Source organism: Centroberyx gerrardi, chromosome 19 (assembly GCF_048128805.1).
Source record: "Centroberyx gerrardi isolate f3 chromosome 19, fCenGer3.hap1.cur.20231027, whole genome shotgun sequence".
Taxonomy (NCBI): domain Eukaryota; kingdom Metazoa; phylum Chordata; class Actinopteri; order Beryciformes; family Berycidae; genus Centroberyx; species Centroberyx gerrardi.
The window spans coordinates 21,475,325-21,494,609 of NC_136015.1; the positions used below are offsets into that span (position 1 = coordinate 21,475,325).

The 19,285-nt window shown below is 45.3% G+C and overlaps 2 protein-coding genes across 2 annotated transcripts in view; both read left to right on the forward strand.

Annotated features, from left to right (window-relative positions):
• The window catches only part of LOC139911812 (microtubule-actin cross-linking factor 1, isoforms 1/2/3/4/5), a 241,866-nt gene extending 232,139 nt beyond the window's left edge, over positions 1-9,727 (forward strand). Inside the window, exons 100-103 of the mRNA XM_078290250.1 lie at positions 516-633; positions 4,519-4,736; positions 7,532-7,643; positions 8,841-9,727. Coding sequence (XP_078146376.1) covers positions 516-633; positions 4,519-4,736; positions 7,532-7,643; positions 8,841-9,076 — 684 coding nt within the window. The 3' untranslated portion in view covers positions 9,077-9,727. The remainder of the gene's footprint in view (positions 1-515; positions 634-4,518; positions 4,737-7,531; positions 7,644-8,840) is intronic.
• Positions 9,728-12,619: 2,892 nt separating this feature from the next.
• Positions 12,620-19,285, forward strand: part of bmp8a (bone morphogenetic protein 8a) — a 15,169-nt gene continuing 8,503 nt past the window's right edge. Inside the window, 3 exon segments of the mRNA XM_078290604.1 lie at positions 12,620-12,855; positions 14,881-15,324; positions 17,854-17,858. Of these exon segments, the coding sequence (XP_078146730.1) occupies positions 12,791-12,855; positions 14,881-15,324; positions 17,854-17,858 (514 nt within the window). The 5' untranslated portion in view covers positions 12,620-12,790.

Genomic DNA, 19,285 nt, shown 5'->3' on the forward strand with positions numbered 1-19,285 from the left:
TGCTTGGTGTGATGGCTATCAATCACTTGAAACTCATAATCAATGTGTCAACAATCAGTTTACTTACTGACTCTCTCTTTCCCTCTCTCTCCCTCTTATTGATTCCCTTTCTCTCCCTCTATCTCTCTCTTTCCCAATTCCTCTGTCCTTTTCTTCTTCTCTCCATTTGTCTTCTTTCATTTTTTTCCTCTCCCCCACTCTATAATTTAATCTTTGTTTACTCTCCTTTCTCCACTCATTGTCTCTTACCTCTTCCTTTCTTCTTCCATTTTCTTCCTCTCTCCCCACTGCTTTCATCTAATTTTTTTGTCTATTCTCCTCTTTTCCCCTCATCCTGCCCTCTGTTTCCCCATCTCTCCATCTCTCTTCTTCCATTTTCTCCCTCTCTCTCTACTTTTCCCCTCTATTCATTTGTCTACCCTCCTTTCTTCACTCACTGTCTCTTACTTCCACCTATCCTTTTTTTTTCCTATCTTTTTTTTTTGTTTTTGTTTTTTAAATTCTCTCCTCCGCAGTTCGGCGACTCTCAGCAGTTGCGTTTGGTGCGGATCCTGCGCAGCACGGTGATGGTGCGAGTCGGAGGAGGCTGGATGGCTCTGGACGAGTTCCTGGTCAAGAACGACCCGTGCAGAGGTGAGCGATGTTCACACACACACACACACACACACACACACACACACACACACACACACACACACACACACACACAGAGCCTCCAAAGCCTCTCTCTCGCACACAGACATGCACAGTTACACAGACACACACTCACTTACACATCGACAAACCTTCTCTCTCTCTTCCGGTTTCTCTCTCTCTCTCTCTCTCTCTCTCTCTCTCGCACACACACACACACACTCACTTTGCTCACAACACAGAGGTCAAAGGCAGGACAGGAGAATGGTAAAAAAAAAAAACATACTGGTGAAACCGACTCACGTTGTCGATACAGGAAATACGGCAACGTTTCACCTTTTCTTTCCAGTGTTTTCTTCCAGTGCCGTCTACAGTCTGTGTCTCTCCACCTCTCTCTCTCTCTCTCTCTCTCTCTCTCTCTCTCTCTCTCTCTCCTCTGTCTCTCTTCACCCGGAGCTCGCCATCTGTATCGATCCTCGAGGAGCTCTCGATGTTTTCGGTCATTGTTATTGGTTCTTCTCCCCGTATCCGGCCTTCATCTTTCCACTCTTATCTTGTCTCATGTTTTATTTCTGTATATGCACGGCCGTTTCTCTCTCTCTCTCTCTCTCTCTTTCTCTCACTCTCTCTCTCTCTCTCTCTCTGTCCTGTCCTACTTTTTTCATTCTCTCTCTTATATAAAACGGTAGTATTGCATGGCGCATGGTCCTCAGTTCTCTCCCTCTCCCTTCCCCCTGTTCTTCCCTCTCTTCCCTCTCTTTCTCTCTTTCCCCAGTGCAACATCCTGGACTTAAGATTCTCCGCTCCGATTCCAGTAGCTCCATCTCATCTCGTATAGGTTGGATTTCTCCTCTATCTCTCACGCTTTCACTATCTCCTTCTTGCCTGTCTTTTCTCCCTCCTGTCTCTATTGGGCTTTTCTCTCTCTCTCTCTCTCTCTCTCTCTCTCTCTCTCTCTCTCTCCCACTGATTTCTTCTTTCTCTCTTCTTGTTCCGCTTTTTGTTTGGTTTCCTGTCTTTCCCTTTCTCTCTCCTGTGTTTTTTCCTCTTGCTCTCTTTCCCCCCCTGCTCTTTTATCAGTTGTTTATCTCTTCTTCTTTGGTTTGGTTTGTTGGTTTGGGCTTGTTGCTGTGCCTTGCTGACTGTGACCACCAGACTAATGTTATGTCTCCCTCCTGTTCTGCTGTTCCTCTGCCTTATCCTGTCCTATCTCATCTAATCCTCCCCCTGCCTGTCTGCTCACGCTGGCTCTGAAATCTTGTTCACGTTTTCAACACATTTCAGGGGTCACTGACACTCAACGGTTCCGGTCAACTGTGTGTGTCTATGATGTGTGTGTGTGTGTGTGTGTGGGTTTGGGTTTGTGTGTGTGTGTGTGCCTAGGTGTGGCATTGAAGGAGTAATTTGACGGCACGTTGGTTCCTGAAATCTCTACTTCACAGACCATGCCTGCGAGTGTGTGTGTGTTTGTGAGCATATCCATAAAGTGATATCTTTATAAAAAAAAGGGAGATCTGGGTGCAGGAAAATTGAATGCGTCAGTGTATGATACTTGCATGTGTGTGTGTGTGTGTGTGTGTGTTTCTCTGTGTGTGTGTGTGACTCTTCATTCCACCATGAGCATGCGATTATTTCACGTTGTCTCTTGTGTCTCTTAGTGACAGTCACTCCTGGCTATTTCTGCTGCCGAGGTACCTACACTCCCTCTCTCTCTCTCTTCCTCTGCCACTGTTTCCATCCCTCCATCTCTTTCACTCTCCGTCCATCCATCCACTCATCCATTCAGCTCTCAGTCTCCGTCTTAAACCACCGCTGTCCTCTGTGTGTCTACGTGTGTGTGTACAGTATAGAACTGTGTGTATGGGCGTTGATGTCAGTCTTGTCTGTGTGCCGGTGTTTGTGTCACGCTTTCCTCACTCACACCAGCAGCAGGGTTCGGCCAACCCCTGGTCTTGATGTTTTGGTTTGTTGTTTTTTTATGTTTTATCACAATGAATCCAACATGGCCGATTTTTACTGGGCGAGCCCACAAACGAAACGAGGCTGGAGGCGCTCAACAGAAGCCAAAGGAAGGAAAAGAGAGGTGCAAAAGGCTCAAGGAGTCGTAAAACCTGGAAAAATACCCAGCGCTCTTGACAAATGTGTTTTCATGTCACAGTGAACATGCTGAAGGCCGTATCGCCGAAATGTTCATTATGACTGATGAAGAAAGACACAGCTTTTTTTTTTTTTTTTTAACGCTGGCTATTTTTCTAGCTTGAGCCCACAAATAAAAAATAACTACAAAACTGAAAGGAAGAGAATGTGACCGTCCAAGACCTGGGCGTGGCCAGCCTGGGTTTCTAATGACGCCGGCTTTTAAATGTGTTGGCTGGTTGGTGGGGGACCCAATTACAGGGTGCACCTGGCTGGCTGGTGTGGGGGGACGTAATTGCAGGGTGCACCCGTTTAATTGACTGGCCTTGCTGTTCCGTTGCTAGGGGCGATGACCGTGAGGGGTGTGGCCAGGAGCTGCCAGCCGACCACGGCCACAGTCGCACTGCTGCTACAGCTAGCTGCAGCCTCCTCTCCTCTCCTCCTTCCCTCTTCCTCCTCTTTTTCTTCTCTGTACTCTCTCTACCTATAGTTTTCACTTCAGTACTCACTCTGTCTCTTCTCCACTTTGTATTCTACATTTCTCTTACATGTTTTCTCTGTCTTTCTCTATCTGCATCTGTATCCTCTTTCTCCTTCTGTCTTTCCCTTTTGTCTCTTCTCTGTATATTTTTTCTTTCCATTCTGTCATCTTCAGTCTCTTCTCCCTCTCTCTCTCTGTCTCTCTGTTGGCTGGCTTCTCTGGGCTTGAGTGTTGTGTGCTGGGGCTGCTGCACTACTTTTTGTCGGAGAATGCTGCTGAGTGTCTTTTGAAGAGGGGAGAAGCCCTGAATCCCTGGGCTCTCTCCCGTTAAGCATAAACCAGGCATGACCCCACATATATATATATATACTGTATATATACATATCTATATATACGCACCAGAGCTAAAACGCTCCTTGTCAGCATAACTAAAGAAGCGAAAATGAATTTGAATGGAAGTTTGTTGAGGAATAAGAGAAGAGAGGCTGTGCTTTTGCTCCAACTGCCCTCAGATTATTTAAGCGAATACGCAATGAAAGCGTACGCGTCACTCACTTAAATTCATTCAAATTTCAACAAAATCGGACACTTAACGTTCTGTTAGCAACCTTGTAACTGTCTTAAATAATCTGCTAGTCAGCTCTCCAATGCAGAAAATATGTGTATATCTCTGTCCATGAACAAGGAAATGTATGAAATGAGATTTGAACGATTTGAGGCGTAGCGTGATAGAAGGCACGGCTCGTCTCAGTGATGCTGTGCCTCCAAAATGTGTTCAGAAATCCGGGTGACTTGCTGACTTTCGTTGCGTATTGTACTAATGTGTATCAGCATAATTTAATTTCCTCTTACTTTTGCACTCAAACTAAACACACACACACGCACACTCACTGCTCCTCTTAAAAAATGACTCGACCAAAGTGCACTTACGACTTCCAAACCCCCAAAACCCCCCAAACCCCCCCGCTCTGCTCACGTGCACTCTCAAATGAAACATGCACGGACTCTGATGTCTGCAGCCAGGTGAAGCACTGACTCTCTCCCTCACACTGCTCGCTGCATCTGCCGCCCCCTGCTGGAGGAAAACTGCAAACTGTTGTAAATGAAACCCACTCATTTGTCTTCTCTCTCTCTCTCTCCTCTTCTTTTTCTACTCTCTCACTCTCTTGCTCACTGCTCTTCTACTGTGTCTCTCTCTTCTTCCCCGTCACTTTCTCCCTCCCCGTCTCTCTCTCTCTTTCTCTCTCTCTCTTTCTTTCTCTCTCCAGCCCGCGGTCGTACCAACCTGGAGCTGAGGGAGAAGTTCATCCTTCCAGAGGGAGCGTCGCAGGGCCTGGCCGCCTTCCGGTCCCGAGGCCGACGCTCCAAACCGGGCTCCCGCACCGCCTCGCCCACCCGCTCCTCGTCCTCGGCCTCCCACAGCGCCCACAGCTGCGCCTCCCTCCCCTCCGCCCCCGCCACACCGACGGCCTCCGCATCATCCAGGGTGAGTCCTCATATCCAGGTGTTCTGATAAAGTTTAGTGTATTTATTCCAGGGTATTTGTGGGATCTAAGGTCTTAAAAAAGTATTAAAATGTCTTAACTCAAAGTTATTTCTTTCACCATGCAAAGACAGGTTTAGATTAATACAGAACAGGGTTAGTGGTACAATAGGCAATGTTGTACTACTAATTGGAACTTAATCACTATGTTCAATCAGAAATAGGTTGGTTTTGCCAGCTTTGTGTCTTTATTTTGGTTTTTAAATTGGTCTTAAATTCAGTTCCAGGTAGGATTAAAAAGGTCTTAAAAAGTGTTACATTTGGCTTTCTGAAACCTGCAGATACTCTGTATTCACACAAAGATAAAACACAGATGGGATGAGACTTGAGAAAACACAATGATTAAACAGAGGAAAAAAATACAACAACAAAAAAAAACAAACACAAAAAATGACCAGCAAAGACACAACTGAATTAGATCACAGAATCTACTGTAAATGGCAGCTGAAATTCATCAATTTATCAAATTCATCATTCATCCGTTGTCAAAGTTAATGGGAAACGCCAGTCAGTTACAGAATTTGTTCAGTAACTAGAGAAATAAGAGTCACTCTTGTGACTTGTCACTTGGTCTGTCCTAATTCATGGGAATAACATAAATGAAATGTATAATTTGATTTGTGTTGGATGAAGTGTTAGCAGTGGTGGTAAAGCATTTGTGCATTAAAAACACTCCATAGTCACTTCATAGAGCACATCGGCCATTTAAACATAACTCCATGTGGTGAATGTTTTTATCCAAAGCCCCTTAAAGTACCGAGAGTTCATACATGTTTTTCCTTGGCAATCATATCCCTAACACTGGCAGTGTTAGTGCCATCCTCCACCCATTTAGTTACACAAAACTACAGCATAAGAGCACACACACACACACACACACACACACACACACACACACAAACATATAACCATTTGCTCCTGTTATTGTCCCTGTGTCAACTTTGTCTGTCTGTCCATTGGTACACACACTCCTCGTCACACTCTTGTCTTTTTGTTGTGTTGTTTGAAGAAAGTAAAATAGAAGTCGTTTTTTCATCGTCATTGTCAAGGAAAATAATCATAATTCATACAACCAGCCACTGTGACGTTGTGAGTCAAGCAGACCACCCATAATCATTACTGTTGTTGTTGTCATGAGATGTTAGTGATGTATAGTGTTTCTCATTTGTCAGTACTGTTTGTCATTTGGTTATCGTGCGAAAGCATTGCTGTCAGTGGTGTGTGTGTGTGTGTGTGTGTGTGTGAGAGAGTCACACGTTGGTCAGTGGTTGCCATCGTCCTGTTGTTGTATGTCAAAAATCACCACGTCCTTAACTGTGAGATTTTTATTTGTTGTTCTGTTTCTTTGTTTTTCTTTCATCTTTTTGTCTCTCCCCCCATTCCCCTCATTCAACCCCTGCTAACCTGGCTTCAAAAATGTCCTTCCTTCACTGTTTGGTTCTGTGTTTGAAAAAAAATCAAATAAATCATCCGCTCTCACACAAAAACACACCGCTCCACTTCCTACGCTACGCTATCCACCCCGCCTCCGCACTCCCTCCCTCCTCTCCTTTCCTTGCCTCTTTCCCTTTTTCCCCTCTCCTTTGCTGCTTTGCCCTCCTCCTCTCCTCCATCCTGCCTTCCTCCCTTACTCCCTTCCCTTCCTCCCTTCCCATCCTTCCTTCAGTCCTCCCATACTCACTCGCGCGACTATGCCAAGCCCTGGCTGGCACACAGTAAAACTCCAACGCCAACCAAGTGCCACTGCTGCCCAGATCTCGGTCACAGCCACACCACCCCTGGGCACGAGGTAACACACTCACCCTGTACCCCCCCCACCCCCCAACCCCACCCTGTCACTTCCCTCCAACCCCACCCTCCCCCACCCCACGCTAACGCACTAACTCACACACTCCCAGGTGGTCACTCCTAGACACACACACGCACACACACAAACTACAGATAGTTTTTATTTGGAACAAATGCAGGTAGTAATATCCGTCATAAATGTTGTATTACTGAATTTCTAGATGCATAGAAGATACAGTAGCTTTGAATGGTTAGAAAATCTTATGTGACAAAGTCTGAAAAAGTACAAATTTACGGAAAAGAGGATTAGGGCCACACGTGAAAAATTTCAGTTCTGAGATTAATCTCAGAATTCTGAGAAAAAAAGACAGAATTCTTAGTTTAAAGTCGGAATTCTGAGGAAAAAAGTCAGAATTCTTAGTTTAAAGTCGGAATTCTGAGGAAAAAAGTTAGAATTCTTAGTTTAAAATCGGAATTCTGAGGAAAAAAGTTAGAATTCTTAGTTTAAAGTCGGAATTCTGAGGAAAAAAAGTCGGAATTCTTAGTTTAAAATCAGAATTCTGAGGGGAAAAGTCAGAATTCTTAGTTTAAAGTCGGAATTCTGACGAAAAAAGTCAGTATTAAGAGAAAAAAGTAACAATTTTGAAAGTCTTCCTTCACAATTTAGTAGTAATATTGTATATGATTGTAGTCAATTGTGGTACAATGTCTTTGTGTATGTAATATTTATCTGTTTAGTAGTGATATTAGTAATTCATAGATCTAACTGTGATACTGTGTCTGTGTGTGTGTGTGTGTGATGTGCTGTTCATTTGTAAGTAATATGTGTAATTTGGGATTATTTAGTGGTAAAATGTGTGTATCTAATGTGATGTACATCAATAACGTCTGGTCAACTCCACAGCTGAGTTGTCCTGTCAGTTTGTGACCCTTCCTGTGTTTTCCTCTAGGGGGCGCCGTCGGGCTCCAAGCTGAAGAGGCCGACCTTCCACTCGAGCCGAGGTTCGCTGACCGGAGAGAACGGTGGAACGACACCCAGCGGCACCAAACCAGGACGCACCGGTGAGACACGACGCTCCTGTTAGAACTGTACAGCCATATCCTGTTCGTTGAAGTCAGTAGATAACATGATAGATATCACTAGAGTCTTATAGAAGATGATTATGTAAAGGCCGTGGTGTGTTTAAAGTCACAATGAAATGAAAAATGACTCTTTCACCTTGTTGGCTAATTCTCCATACTGTAACGTACACATGTTTAACAAATGCCAAAACGTGCCAATTTTTCCTCGTAATCAAAATCTCATTATTTTTACTCCCTGGAAAACTTGATAGCATACCAAAAGGCGAGCATAAAAATTTCAACCATTAAAGAGTAACTAAACCCAAAACCCAAATTTATGGTGAAGCCTGACATCTAATGGTGAAAAGTAGGGTACTGAACTGGCCATCTGCTATTGGCTGGTCTTTGGCACCAGGTGATGTCACCATCTGTTGTACTCTATAGAAGGTGACATCACCTGGCACCAAAGATCAGCCAATAGCAGATGACCAGTGTGGACCAGGCTTCACCACAAATTTGGGTTTGGGGTTTAGTTACTCTTTAACACCATCACAGATTTGTGAACAATCCCCCTCTAACCATAGAGATTTGTGTCAGTCCTTCTGTCCGCCAAACGTGACAGAGGGACGATGCATCTTCACGCTGTGTTCAGGTGTTAAAAAATGACACTGATTGGCCTAATGGGGGCGCTACAATCAAAGATCAAAATTTCTAACTTTGAAAGGCCGCAACGCACGTCTACCATGATGGATTTTCCACCAAATTTTTTAAAAACGTTTTCCCTAAGGCTTTTTTGAGAGAAGGGGCAAACTTCGTAGATGTAGTTCACAAAAGTGACGAGCCATGTGTATTTGCATGAACGCAGTGTTAAGATGCGTCTTTCCCTCAACTTTAGTCAAAATTCGATCAGTGATGCCTGAGATATCACGTGTGATGAAACATGAATGAACGCACAAAAGACTGTACTATATAATACACAAGCATTGGGGTACTATAAGTTTCAATGATTAGCCCAAACAATGGCTGCATCATGCGTGGGCGACTTTACTGTTGCCTTGTTTCATTTTTTCTAACCCCAACAACTCTTAACATTTCTCTGTTCCTCTGTCCTTTCCCATTTTCCACTTTTCTACTCTCTGTGCTCTCCTCCCTCTCCCCTCCTCTTCCTTCCCTCCACCCCTCCCGTCATCATGTCAGATCCGAAGCGGGCGGCGTCGACGGCCAGCCGAGCCGGCAGCCGGGCGGGCAGCCGGGCCAGCAGCCGCCGCGGCAGCGACGCCTCGGATGCGTCGGAGCTCCAGGACACTCGCTCGGTCTGCTCGGACACCTCGGACACGCCGCGGCGGCCCGGCAGCGGAGCCAAACCCTCCAAGATCCCCACCATCTCCAAGAAAGCCCCCAGCCCCAAGACCCCGGGTTCTGGGAAGAAATAGGACCAGCCGGTCGGAGAGACGGAGACCGAGGGAGGAAGACGGCATCCGCTTCGCACTGAGAAAGGCAAAGACCGCGAAACTGAAGCAGAATTGATATTCCTACGTTTTACAGTGGATGGACTACTATCGTCGGCCATCTTGGGTGTACCAACTCTTTGATCCGAACGTCCATCCATAGGGCTTGCGTGGGACTCGTGCACTATGACTGATATCTGATAGGTGGCGGGGGGACAGGAGGAGGATTGACACTCTTTCTCTCTCTTTCACCTTCCTCCCTAAAAACCTGCACAACAGGAGAGGAGTTCTGGTCTGGGAGTCCCAGTCCAGGATCCTGTGCTCTTAGACAACGGGGTCGAAACAGAAACCGACTTTTCCCCTTTAAGAACCGATCTCAGTTTGCCTTCCCCCGTCTCTTGCTTCTTCTCTCATGACGGAACCGTTCCAGACGGGTCTGAGGTTCTCCAGCAGCGTAGAACCGACCACCAACCAACCTGACGTGATGCTGCCTTATTTCCTGTTACACATTTCTGTCCCGATCAGACAGACAGAGAGAGAGAGAGAGAGAAAGTCTTTAAACTGCTTTGCGTTTCTGCAACACTGACACACAAATGCACACACGGTAAAAACATTTTTACACAGAGGTGGGTGAGGGAGCGGGTGACACCGCCACGACTAAAAAAACACAAAAAAAGAAAATAGCTCAAATGACATTCAGAAAAAATACATGAATTGTGGGTTATTATGTTGGCTTGTGGGTCAGATGCCTCAACGATGAGTAAAAAAAGAAAATATGCAATGACTGCCATGTTGTTTCCCCCGGCCCGGCCTAGCGGCTGGCGACAGAAAGAGTCACCTCAGCATTATGCGCGGGCGGGGAGCCACGTGTGGGACGGGCGGAGAAGACCGAGCGATCCGGGGCGAAAAGCTCACACTCTCCGCCTGACCGCTTCCTGCTTCACACACAGCACACACTGACTCACCTCAAACTCAGAGGATCGGCGGTGGTGGTGATGGCGGTGGCGGTGCTGAGGACAAACACACACACACACACACACATTCACGCACCACAAAGCAGAATCCTCTCGACCGCTGGAACGTTTGGATCGGTGTTCCACGGTGTGTGTAACTCTGCGTGTGTGTGTGTGTTTCAACAGAGGGCGGGGTGGATTTGTCACACGTCGGTTCACACAATCCGAAATAAAATCACAAACTCTCAATAGAAAGGACTATTTTTACTCAACTAACAGCACATTACTGACAATATACGACAAGTGTAACCTAACCCGATGTTAACGACTCTGTTTTCTGGATTAAGAGTTCGACAACCAGCGTGCACTAATTGTCTCTTCCTCTGCAGTTCCACCTTAATCCCCATGTCTGCATCGCGTTGCCCCTAGCAACCCAGGAGCACAGACACACACACACACACACACAAGCCGGTGTGTATCGTGTGTGTCATCGTCACGTGTTACAGAAGTCATAGAGGTCATCGACTTGAGTCACTGTATGCAAAAATTTAATTTGCGAATGTCTTTTCCTCTCATTGTTTTCTGGTTAATTTATAATCCAGTTGTACTTTTGTTATCTAGCTTAAAAAACAAATCTATATTTATTTTTCAGTTCCATGTCATATCACCTTTCGCGGAGAGTGATTAGTATTATGATTAAAGAAATTGTGATTTTGTACCAAGGAAAGGTCCGCTCCAATCCGCTGTTTTGACATTATTTGTGTGTAAAGTGTGTTTCTACTTCATTGTAACATTACATTATTCACTAGGACGCTGACTGATGTCAGTGGCAGCCTTGTTTTTGTTTTTGTTTTTTTCGCTAATGACTACAATTCCCAGATCATGACCAAAGGGGGTTGCCCTTGCTGTGTAGACAGAAGAACTACAAATATGAATGACAGGGGACCTGAGGAGAGCGGGCCAATGAGAGCGGATTTCCCCTCTCATGTCCCTCCCCAGTGTCTCTTCTTCTAGGCTTTTTTTGAAATGTCCTGTCGTTGACGGGGCCCAAGTTGTCTCTGTGTGTTATCTCCGTGTAAGAGATGAAGTTTATGGAAACCTAATGAAATTACAGCAAAGAAAGAAAACATCTTAAGGTGATTTTTATTTATTTATTGTCTCTTTGAGGGTGGGGTTTTGGGGCGCAGGAGACGAGTCCGCCGCCTTTTGATGCTGCGCTCCTCTCAGTGTGATGATGAGAACATGGAGGGGGGGCGGGGTGGGGCGGGTGGCGTCAGTAGGAGTCAATTGTGTAAAAGTAAAACAAAAAACTAAAATTATAAACAATTTTTTGTTCTGTTTTTGTATTAAAAATATGCTTGCAGTAAAACTGTCTTGTGTTGGTGATTTATGTTTGGCTTACTTTGGCTGTTTCCTGTAAAAACTAAAGAGCTCGTATGTTGTGTGTGAATGTGTGTGTGCAGTATGAAAGCGAGTGTGTCATATTGTCTCCAAGTGTGGGCTAGTGCACATAAACAGATTTTTTTTTGTGCGTGCATGCTCTAGTTTTTTATTATTTTTGATCATGATTTTTTTCATACATTTTTAATGATTGAAATGAAAGGATTTTTTTTTGTTTTTGTGATTTTTCAGCATAATGTGATTTTTTTTTTTTTTAAGCGTATGTGTGTGCACCACTACATACAAATGACTGATGTTTTTTAATATATATGATTTTTCATAAATCCTCAACAAAAGTGTATACATATGATTTTGGGCAGAAAGGTGCAATTTTTTTTTTTTTTTTTTTTTTCAAGGAAGTAGGAGCATATATTTACATATGTGTAGCCCTACATGTGCATACATCTCTGTTTTTTTGTTTGTAAAGAGTTAAATGTCTATTTTTAAAATTTTTTATTTATTTTTAAATGTGTGTGCGTGCATACAAAGGCCTGACAGCAGACCACAGACTCCCAGCAGTGACCGGACATTGCTCTGTAATTGGGGCTTGGGTGCAATTAGCCTGTGTGGAGATAAGGACACACCCGACTGGATCTTCTGCTCGAACTTTCTGTTCCTACTTTCCTACCATGAAGACTGATGTTGATAATTTGGTCTCTTTCCCCTCCTCCTCCTTCATGTTAGCATGTGTCATTATGTTCCTGATCACAGCCCTAGTGTGTGTGTGTGTGTGTGTGTGAGAGAGAGAGAGAGAGAGGGCGAATTTGAAAATAACTTTGTCCTGTTTATTCGGTGGTTCCACCGGAGATGATGAGGTCTGATTTTTCGGAGTCCACCCTCTGCAGCTGTGTGTACACACACACACACGCAGTCCAACCTTTTCACTCCTCTCTTATTTTCTGTCCACTCTCCATCCATCTACGCTTTTCCTCCCTGCAGGCCATCTGCCATCACAAACTCCTCTCTCTGATGACAGTCCTCACTCCATTCCTCCTCTCCGTCTCTCAGGAATGTCTTTTTTTTTTTTAAAGTATTTCAGGGTTTCTAGGAGACTCCACTCCCATCCATTTCCTCCTTTTTTTTCCTGATTTTTTTTTTGTCTCGCTCGATCACACCCCTGATCCCTCTCCCTCTCCATCTTTCACGCCTCCGCCTCGTCTTCTTCTTCTTCTTCACCATCTCTCACTCCTCTGCCCATAATCTTCTCCAGCCAAAACTCCTTCGCCGATGCACAGAGAAAAGAAAAACAAAATGGGTAGAGCGCTAATTCCTGGCATTTGGGACTCGCCCTTTCGGCCAGGACAAAATGAACAGTGGTCAGTTTGGTTTGGTCAGTGTTATTCATGCCTTTCAAAGTGACCACAAGTACCAGTCTGCTTTGAAGCCAAGCGTACACAAACACGGGCTGGCACAGGCCTGACCCTCGCTACTATATTTGAGTCATTTCTTCCCTCCAAATCCTCTGGTTAAAACACACACACACACACACACACACTCACACAGACACACACAGCATGCTTGCATTAGGCCCGCTACTGAGAAAGCTAGGTAAACTAATGAATGTCTCAACGGGAAATGGTGTTATATAGCATAACGCAAACTCTGCCACTTCACAGGAGTGTAAATGTTGACAGTTCGCCTCTACATTACTTTGCTGAGTGTTCACTGTTAGCTCAAGGTAGCCTTACTGAGGAATGTCACTTACTTTGGTATCGCACTTTGTTTCAACCCCAAACCACAGGTACCACAGTGGTGTTAGAGACTCGGGAGCTTCAGCATTGGCCTAAGATGAAAAAAAAAACAACAATTCAGCCAAAGTGACAAACATGCCCGCAGCAACACTGGTAGTAAAACTAAACTCAGTTTTGGCTCAGAAGCAGGAAACCCTACTTCTTGTCCTGTATTTCTGTTTATGAGGAAAGAACTGTTAAATTTTAAATGGGGCATCAAGATGTCCGTCCCACCGAGCGGACTGAGACTCGACGGTATTTGGCTATGAAAGGAAGCAGTCATGAAAAGATGAAAAGATAGATGGGTGGAGGCAGAAAGGAGGGAGAGAGAGAGATGAGGTCTCCCAAGGAGACTGTTGGGAGGGGCGATGGGATGTAAGCGAGGCGAGAGGGAGACGTTTAAAGACTTGAAAGAAGAAGAGGAGAGGCTGAGGCTGTGTGGGACACTCCCTCTGGGTTACGGACGAGTCGTACACACTCCAAACTTGGTTTAGAGGTGGGATACGTTCAGAGGACACACACACCGCTGCACAGCTCTGCCCTACAGATGCTCACACACTCCCAACACACACTGACATCAGCTGCCACAGGGTCGAGGACTGCGGTGGAAACATTATGGATTAATAACTAAGGACGCCTCTGTTAAGGATTACAATCAGGAAACAATTTCCCGGAGTTATCTTTTTTTTCTTTTAACTGGATTAAGAAAGACATCTGGAACCCGAGAGACGTGTGGGCGGGAAACAGTCTTGAATGGATGAATAAGTACTCAAGGATAACTGGATAAAAGCTTCCAGCAGCGGACAGCAGAGATTTCTGATGGCTCCGCAGTGAGAGAGGGATTCCTGTGAGGTATCTGGTTGTTGTTTTCCTGCTGAGCGTTGACTCACTGCAGGTGTGAACTGCTTTTACTGTTTCCTCTTGAAGTCAAACGGGACTGGGAGCAGATCTGATGCCATATAGCTCTCTCATTTCACTCCACTCCACTGCGGCACCTGCTCTTAACTTAAATTGCTGTTTCATCCTCCGAGTTTACAACTTCAAAAGGGGAGACCAATTTTCCAGAGGGGCATTGTTTGTCTATATTCAAACACATCAAAAACAACCGTGCTTCTAATTATGCCGCTGCTGTCATTATCTCTGTTCCCTCTGCTGCATGACTAGAGGTAGGGGAGAGAGAACGCAGTGGCATTTCTTTTTTTTCCAAGACTGGAGAAGGTAGAAGAGGAAGAGAGGAAGGCGAGGAGGGAGGGAGAGATAAACAGAGGCAGTTTAAGGCAGTAAACACGTCTCGTCCGCGGCCGGCTCTCCTCTAAACACATCAGGCATAAATCAACACTGCATTTGTCTGTGGTGACTCTGTGAGACAGCGGGACAAACAGTCTGGCAGCGAGGGGACAGACTGACAGACGGGACCGAGCAGAAGACACGGCGGCTGCTGGTCTGGAAACACTGGAGGAAAGCTGAAGGGACTGAAGTCAAGCGACTCGGGCAGCTGGTTGTTCGTAAAAGTTTGGAATACCAGCAGCAGGCTTTCCAGCGCAGAAGAAGAAACACCAGAGCGGCGTACGAGGGAAACCGCAGCCATGGCTTCAGTCATCTCCTACCGCTCTGAGAACACAGAAAGCTGCAGCGCCTACACCCACTGCTGCCTGTGCAGCAGGAGCCCCCGCCGGCCTCTCCTCCGCCCCGGGACCCTGCTGCTCCTCCCCCTGCTGCTCCTGCTGCCCCTCTCCCTGTGGAGCCAGCAGGCCGAGGCCGTGGTCCACTCCAGCTTCCGCCGGCTGAGCGGCCGCGAGAAGAAGGAGATGCAGAAGGAGATCCTGTCCATCCTGGGGCTGCCGGGCCGCCCCAGGCCCCACCCGCCGCTCAGACCGCCCTCGTCGGCGCCGCTCTTCATGCTGGACCTGTACCACGCCGTGTCGGCCGAGGGGGACGAGGAAGGGAACGGCATCCTGGGAAACGGACCCGGGGTGGGGAAGTTCGGGGGGCCGGACGGGCTGGGGCACGTCAGCCACGCGGCCCTGCCGACCCTCAGCACGCACACGCCGCCGCTGGGGACGGTGGTCAGCGAGGCCGACACGGTGATGAGCTTCGTCAACCTGGGTGAGTAAACCGGTTCAGGAAAAGCTTTTACGTTTGCTGTTCCAAACACCGGGTGTCTGGTAGCTCTTTCCCAGGAGAAATGCTCTGTCGCACAGGAAGTGATGCGTTCATGTGTGACACATAAACGCATCACTTCCCATAAACGCATCACTTCCCTTTCTGTTTGTAATAAACAGAAGAAGAAGAACTGAGTAGTTAGCATGAGCAGCGATAGCCACCGTGGCTGAACAGACAGAAAAGAGCGCCACCTACAGACACTCAAACTGCAGCAACAGAAATTCCAAGCTCCTCCCACACAGTTTGATTGACAGGTGATCTCTGGGAAGTGCAGAGCAGAAACACCACAGCAATGAGCTGCTTAGCAACAAAGATTGAGACAAAATAAAAAAAGAAAACAAGAATCTCGCAGATTACCACCTTCGCTTTAAATAGAGAATATTTTTATCATCAATTTCGAATGATGTAGCAATTTTTGACTTTGTGGCTTGGCTAGAAATTGCTAACTAAGAGAGAGGGGTGAAATTACCATGTGAGCAAGTGAACTTGACATTAGCAGTGACAGTGCCATGTTCATAATACCCATTCAATTTCTCTGTCACTCAAAGCACTGCAGTGAGAATTTCCACAAACATTTAGCCCATAGGAGAGGATTCAACCAATGTCAATATGGCTGAACTATATTGGTAGGTTACCGTTCCAACCCAGCATTCCTGAATCCACCACCCTGGGACAACATGTCCGCTGCTGCCAGAACCAAACTGGGCTGGGCCTCCCGAAAACATTTCAGCGCTGAGGGCATCTTTGATATGATGTTAACCAATGACAGATCAAAGATAAACAGGTTGATCCAATATGGGGCAGAAAATCAGATTATTAACCAACATGTGGCACGGATCCGATCTTATCATCCGTGTTTCAGTCCATGAGGTTTGCGCTTATTCAACAATGAAATGAAGAGATATGAATAGTATTGTTGATGCTCAAAGGAGAACCCCCCCCCCCCACACACACACACACACACACACACACACACACACACACACACACACAGGGAGGTCAGAGGTCAGGTCAGACCTGCGCCACCCTGCTGCCTTATTATAATCATCAAAATAATAATACATTTTTATATATTTTAATTGTAACACATTTTCATTCACACAAAGGAAAAAGGCATAATGATTGCAAGATTATGGTCACAAACGTTATTTTACACATCTCATAATAATGGTTGGTAACTTGATTGGTGTAGATGATGACACCATGATTCAAATTACAGCAATAAATTGTCTATCCTCATATTTTATGGATTTTGGAGACAATGTGATCAATAATTAACTGGAAGCAATCAGATTACATTACTGCATTCGAGTAATCTGCTGGATTATGTTATGGATTATGGTTTCAAAACGGGAATCCACGATTTCTAACAGCATTTATCTCCAGAGCAAGTTGCCTCGCAGACTGTGTGTGAGCGTCTGCTCCCGTCAGAACCGCTCAGCAGCCTGAGCGATGCTTATCTGTCAAAGCATAAAAATTAAACATCCTTCTCTCAATCGCTTCCTTCCTGCAGCGCTCCTGGAACGGGACGCTGAGCCGCCCCTAGTCTCTAGTTCACCGTGGGAAAACACCACTTCCTCCGTCTGCTCTCCTGTGAATTCACATCAAATACAGAGTTTCCTTTCTAAATTCTGCATGTCCGTTTTGGAAAGAAAATGCAACCTGCAACAAATTATTTTATCCATAAAACCATAACTATTTAGTAAACAAAAGTGACTCAATCATTAATAGTAACCCATAGTGCACTTTAGTTTCATGCCAGCAATCATTTTGTATGAGTAGATGTATGTTTTTTTTTTTCAAATGATGGTGATATCTCATTTTGGTTTGAAACCCTTCAAATCAGAGTAAATTTATTCACTCACTCTATTTATTCAAAGTAAAATTTTTTTCCAACTGAATATTTATTTAAGAAAGGTTCAGACACACCTATATTTTACATTTTCACAATTTGTGACAATAATTTTTTTTCTCTTAACTGTAATCCCATCCTTCCTCTTCATTGCTCACCTATATCAGTGTTCATTTTACATGAAAGTGTAACAAAACACTTTCCGCAGACCTGGAGACGAGAAAAGAAGTAATAACCATCATGAGACTATAATAGTGTCGTTGCATGTGTGTCACACTGAACACTTTTCTATGAAACGTGCAGTTTTAGGATGTTTTCTGACTCAGATGTTCTCAACAGCATTTTTCTATGACGCCTTTGCACTTGAAAATATCACAACATACTGCAGATATGGTATATTTAGTTTATTTCAATGCCTAATCTAATAAACTAACACAGTACAGTTAATGTAAATTGAATCAAACAGGCGTGGGTGTGTGTGTGCCTACGCATGTGTAAGGGAACACACAGCTGGTTAGAATTACAGGCCCCTCTGACACACACCGAAAAAAAAAAAAAAAAAAAGCAACGGTCCGAAGCTAGATGAAAATAATGCTGCGGAGGGAGCGAATCTAAAAATACCAGGCAGGGTTGCAATTAGTGGTGTGTGTGCTGAGCAGCTGCTGCGGTCCAGGGCCCTTAGTGTCTCTAATTACTGTACGCAGTGTGTGTGTGCGTGTGTGCATACATGCGCACGCCCAACCCATCAGGGGTGTCCTTGTCCTTATAGTGTCTCTATTTACTATACATTCTGTGTGTGTGTGTGTGTGTGTGTGTGTGTGTGTGTGTGCCAAACCCAGCCGACCAGGACTGCTTCACTACCCTGCGGGGTTCCACAAGGACACACACTGCGCTGCGGCTCCGGTTGCATGTGGGGTGTAGCATAGGTGTGTGTGTGTGTGTGTGTGTGTGTGTGTGTGTGAGGCGGTGTGTTCCCCTGTTCACCTCTTCATTTACATATTGTTGTCATGTTGCGTCTCTGTCGCGCTGAGGAGAGGTGTCAGAGGGAAGTGAAGGAGACAACAGCTGCTGCCGCCGCGCCCCTGAGCAAGGCACTCTGCTGCAGAGGAGCTGAAACAGTGACATGAGGGTTTAAATAAAAATACACCGAATATTCAGTAATGAAACTTGGAAAGGAAACTGACTTTTTTTTACTTTTAACACGAGGATCCCATGTTATTCTTGTCTTGATAGGTGTTAAAGGCGTGTTATCCACCCTGAGACACTTGAACAGTTTAAAAAAAAACATCTATTGGTGATGTACCTTGGATTTCTGGGTCCATTTTCTTGTTTAGTGATTTATTTTTCTTATTCACCGTGGATAACTGGCCACATGTAGGCCAGCGATGTAAAACATCAGCGGTAAGCGTCAGGTTTTGGTGTCAGTCCCTCAGAATCGAAGAGCGAGGGCTTCTTTCTAGAGCCGCCATTTTGCACCGAGAGCACAGGGAGAAATCCATCAGAGAAGAGGAGAGAGACCAATTTCTCCAACAACAGCAGCCTCAATAGACCAGAATGCACTGCAGCCACAGGTTGTGTTTTGAGTAAGTGGTTCAACTCTCAATTTTTCCTGAATGGAAAAAAGTCTCGCTCCGCTGTCACTATCACTATTTCTCTCTCCACCTTCATGTATAACCCACAGCTGAATGCAACAAGGTCACACCTGTTCTCTGGGGGTTGTCAAAAGGCATTCTGGGAAATGTAGGAAATCACTAATTGGTTGCAACCGTTCTCCGAGCGTAGTTTTTGCGATGTTTATTGCTGTAGTCTTTCAATTAAAAGCTTTAATCAACTTCTCATCCGTTTTGCTCTTGCCAGGCGGAACTATTGCTCATGAAATGCAGAAATCTGATTGGCTGTTGACGGCCAATGACTGCGGAAACTTTTCTCAGCTGACAAGCTTGTTGAGCGTCCGAACATCAGCCGAGTCTCTCTGGTCGCTCAGCTCTATAGGAAATGAATGGACTTCTAGTGACTTGTTGATTGTGTTGGTCACAGTTTATATTTAGTTTTAGAC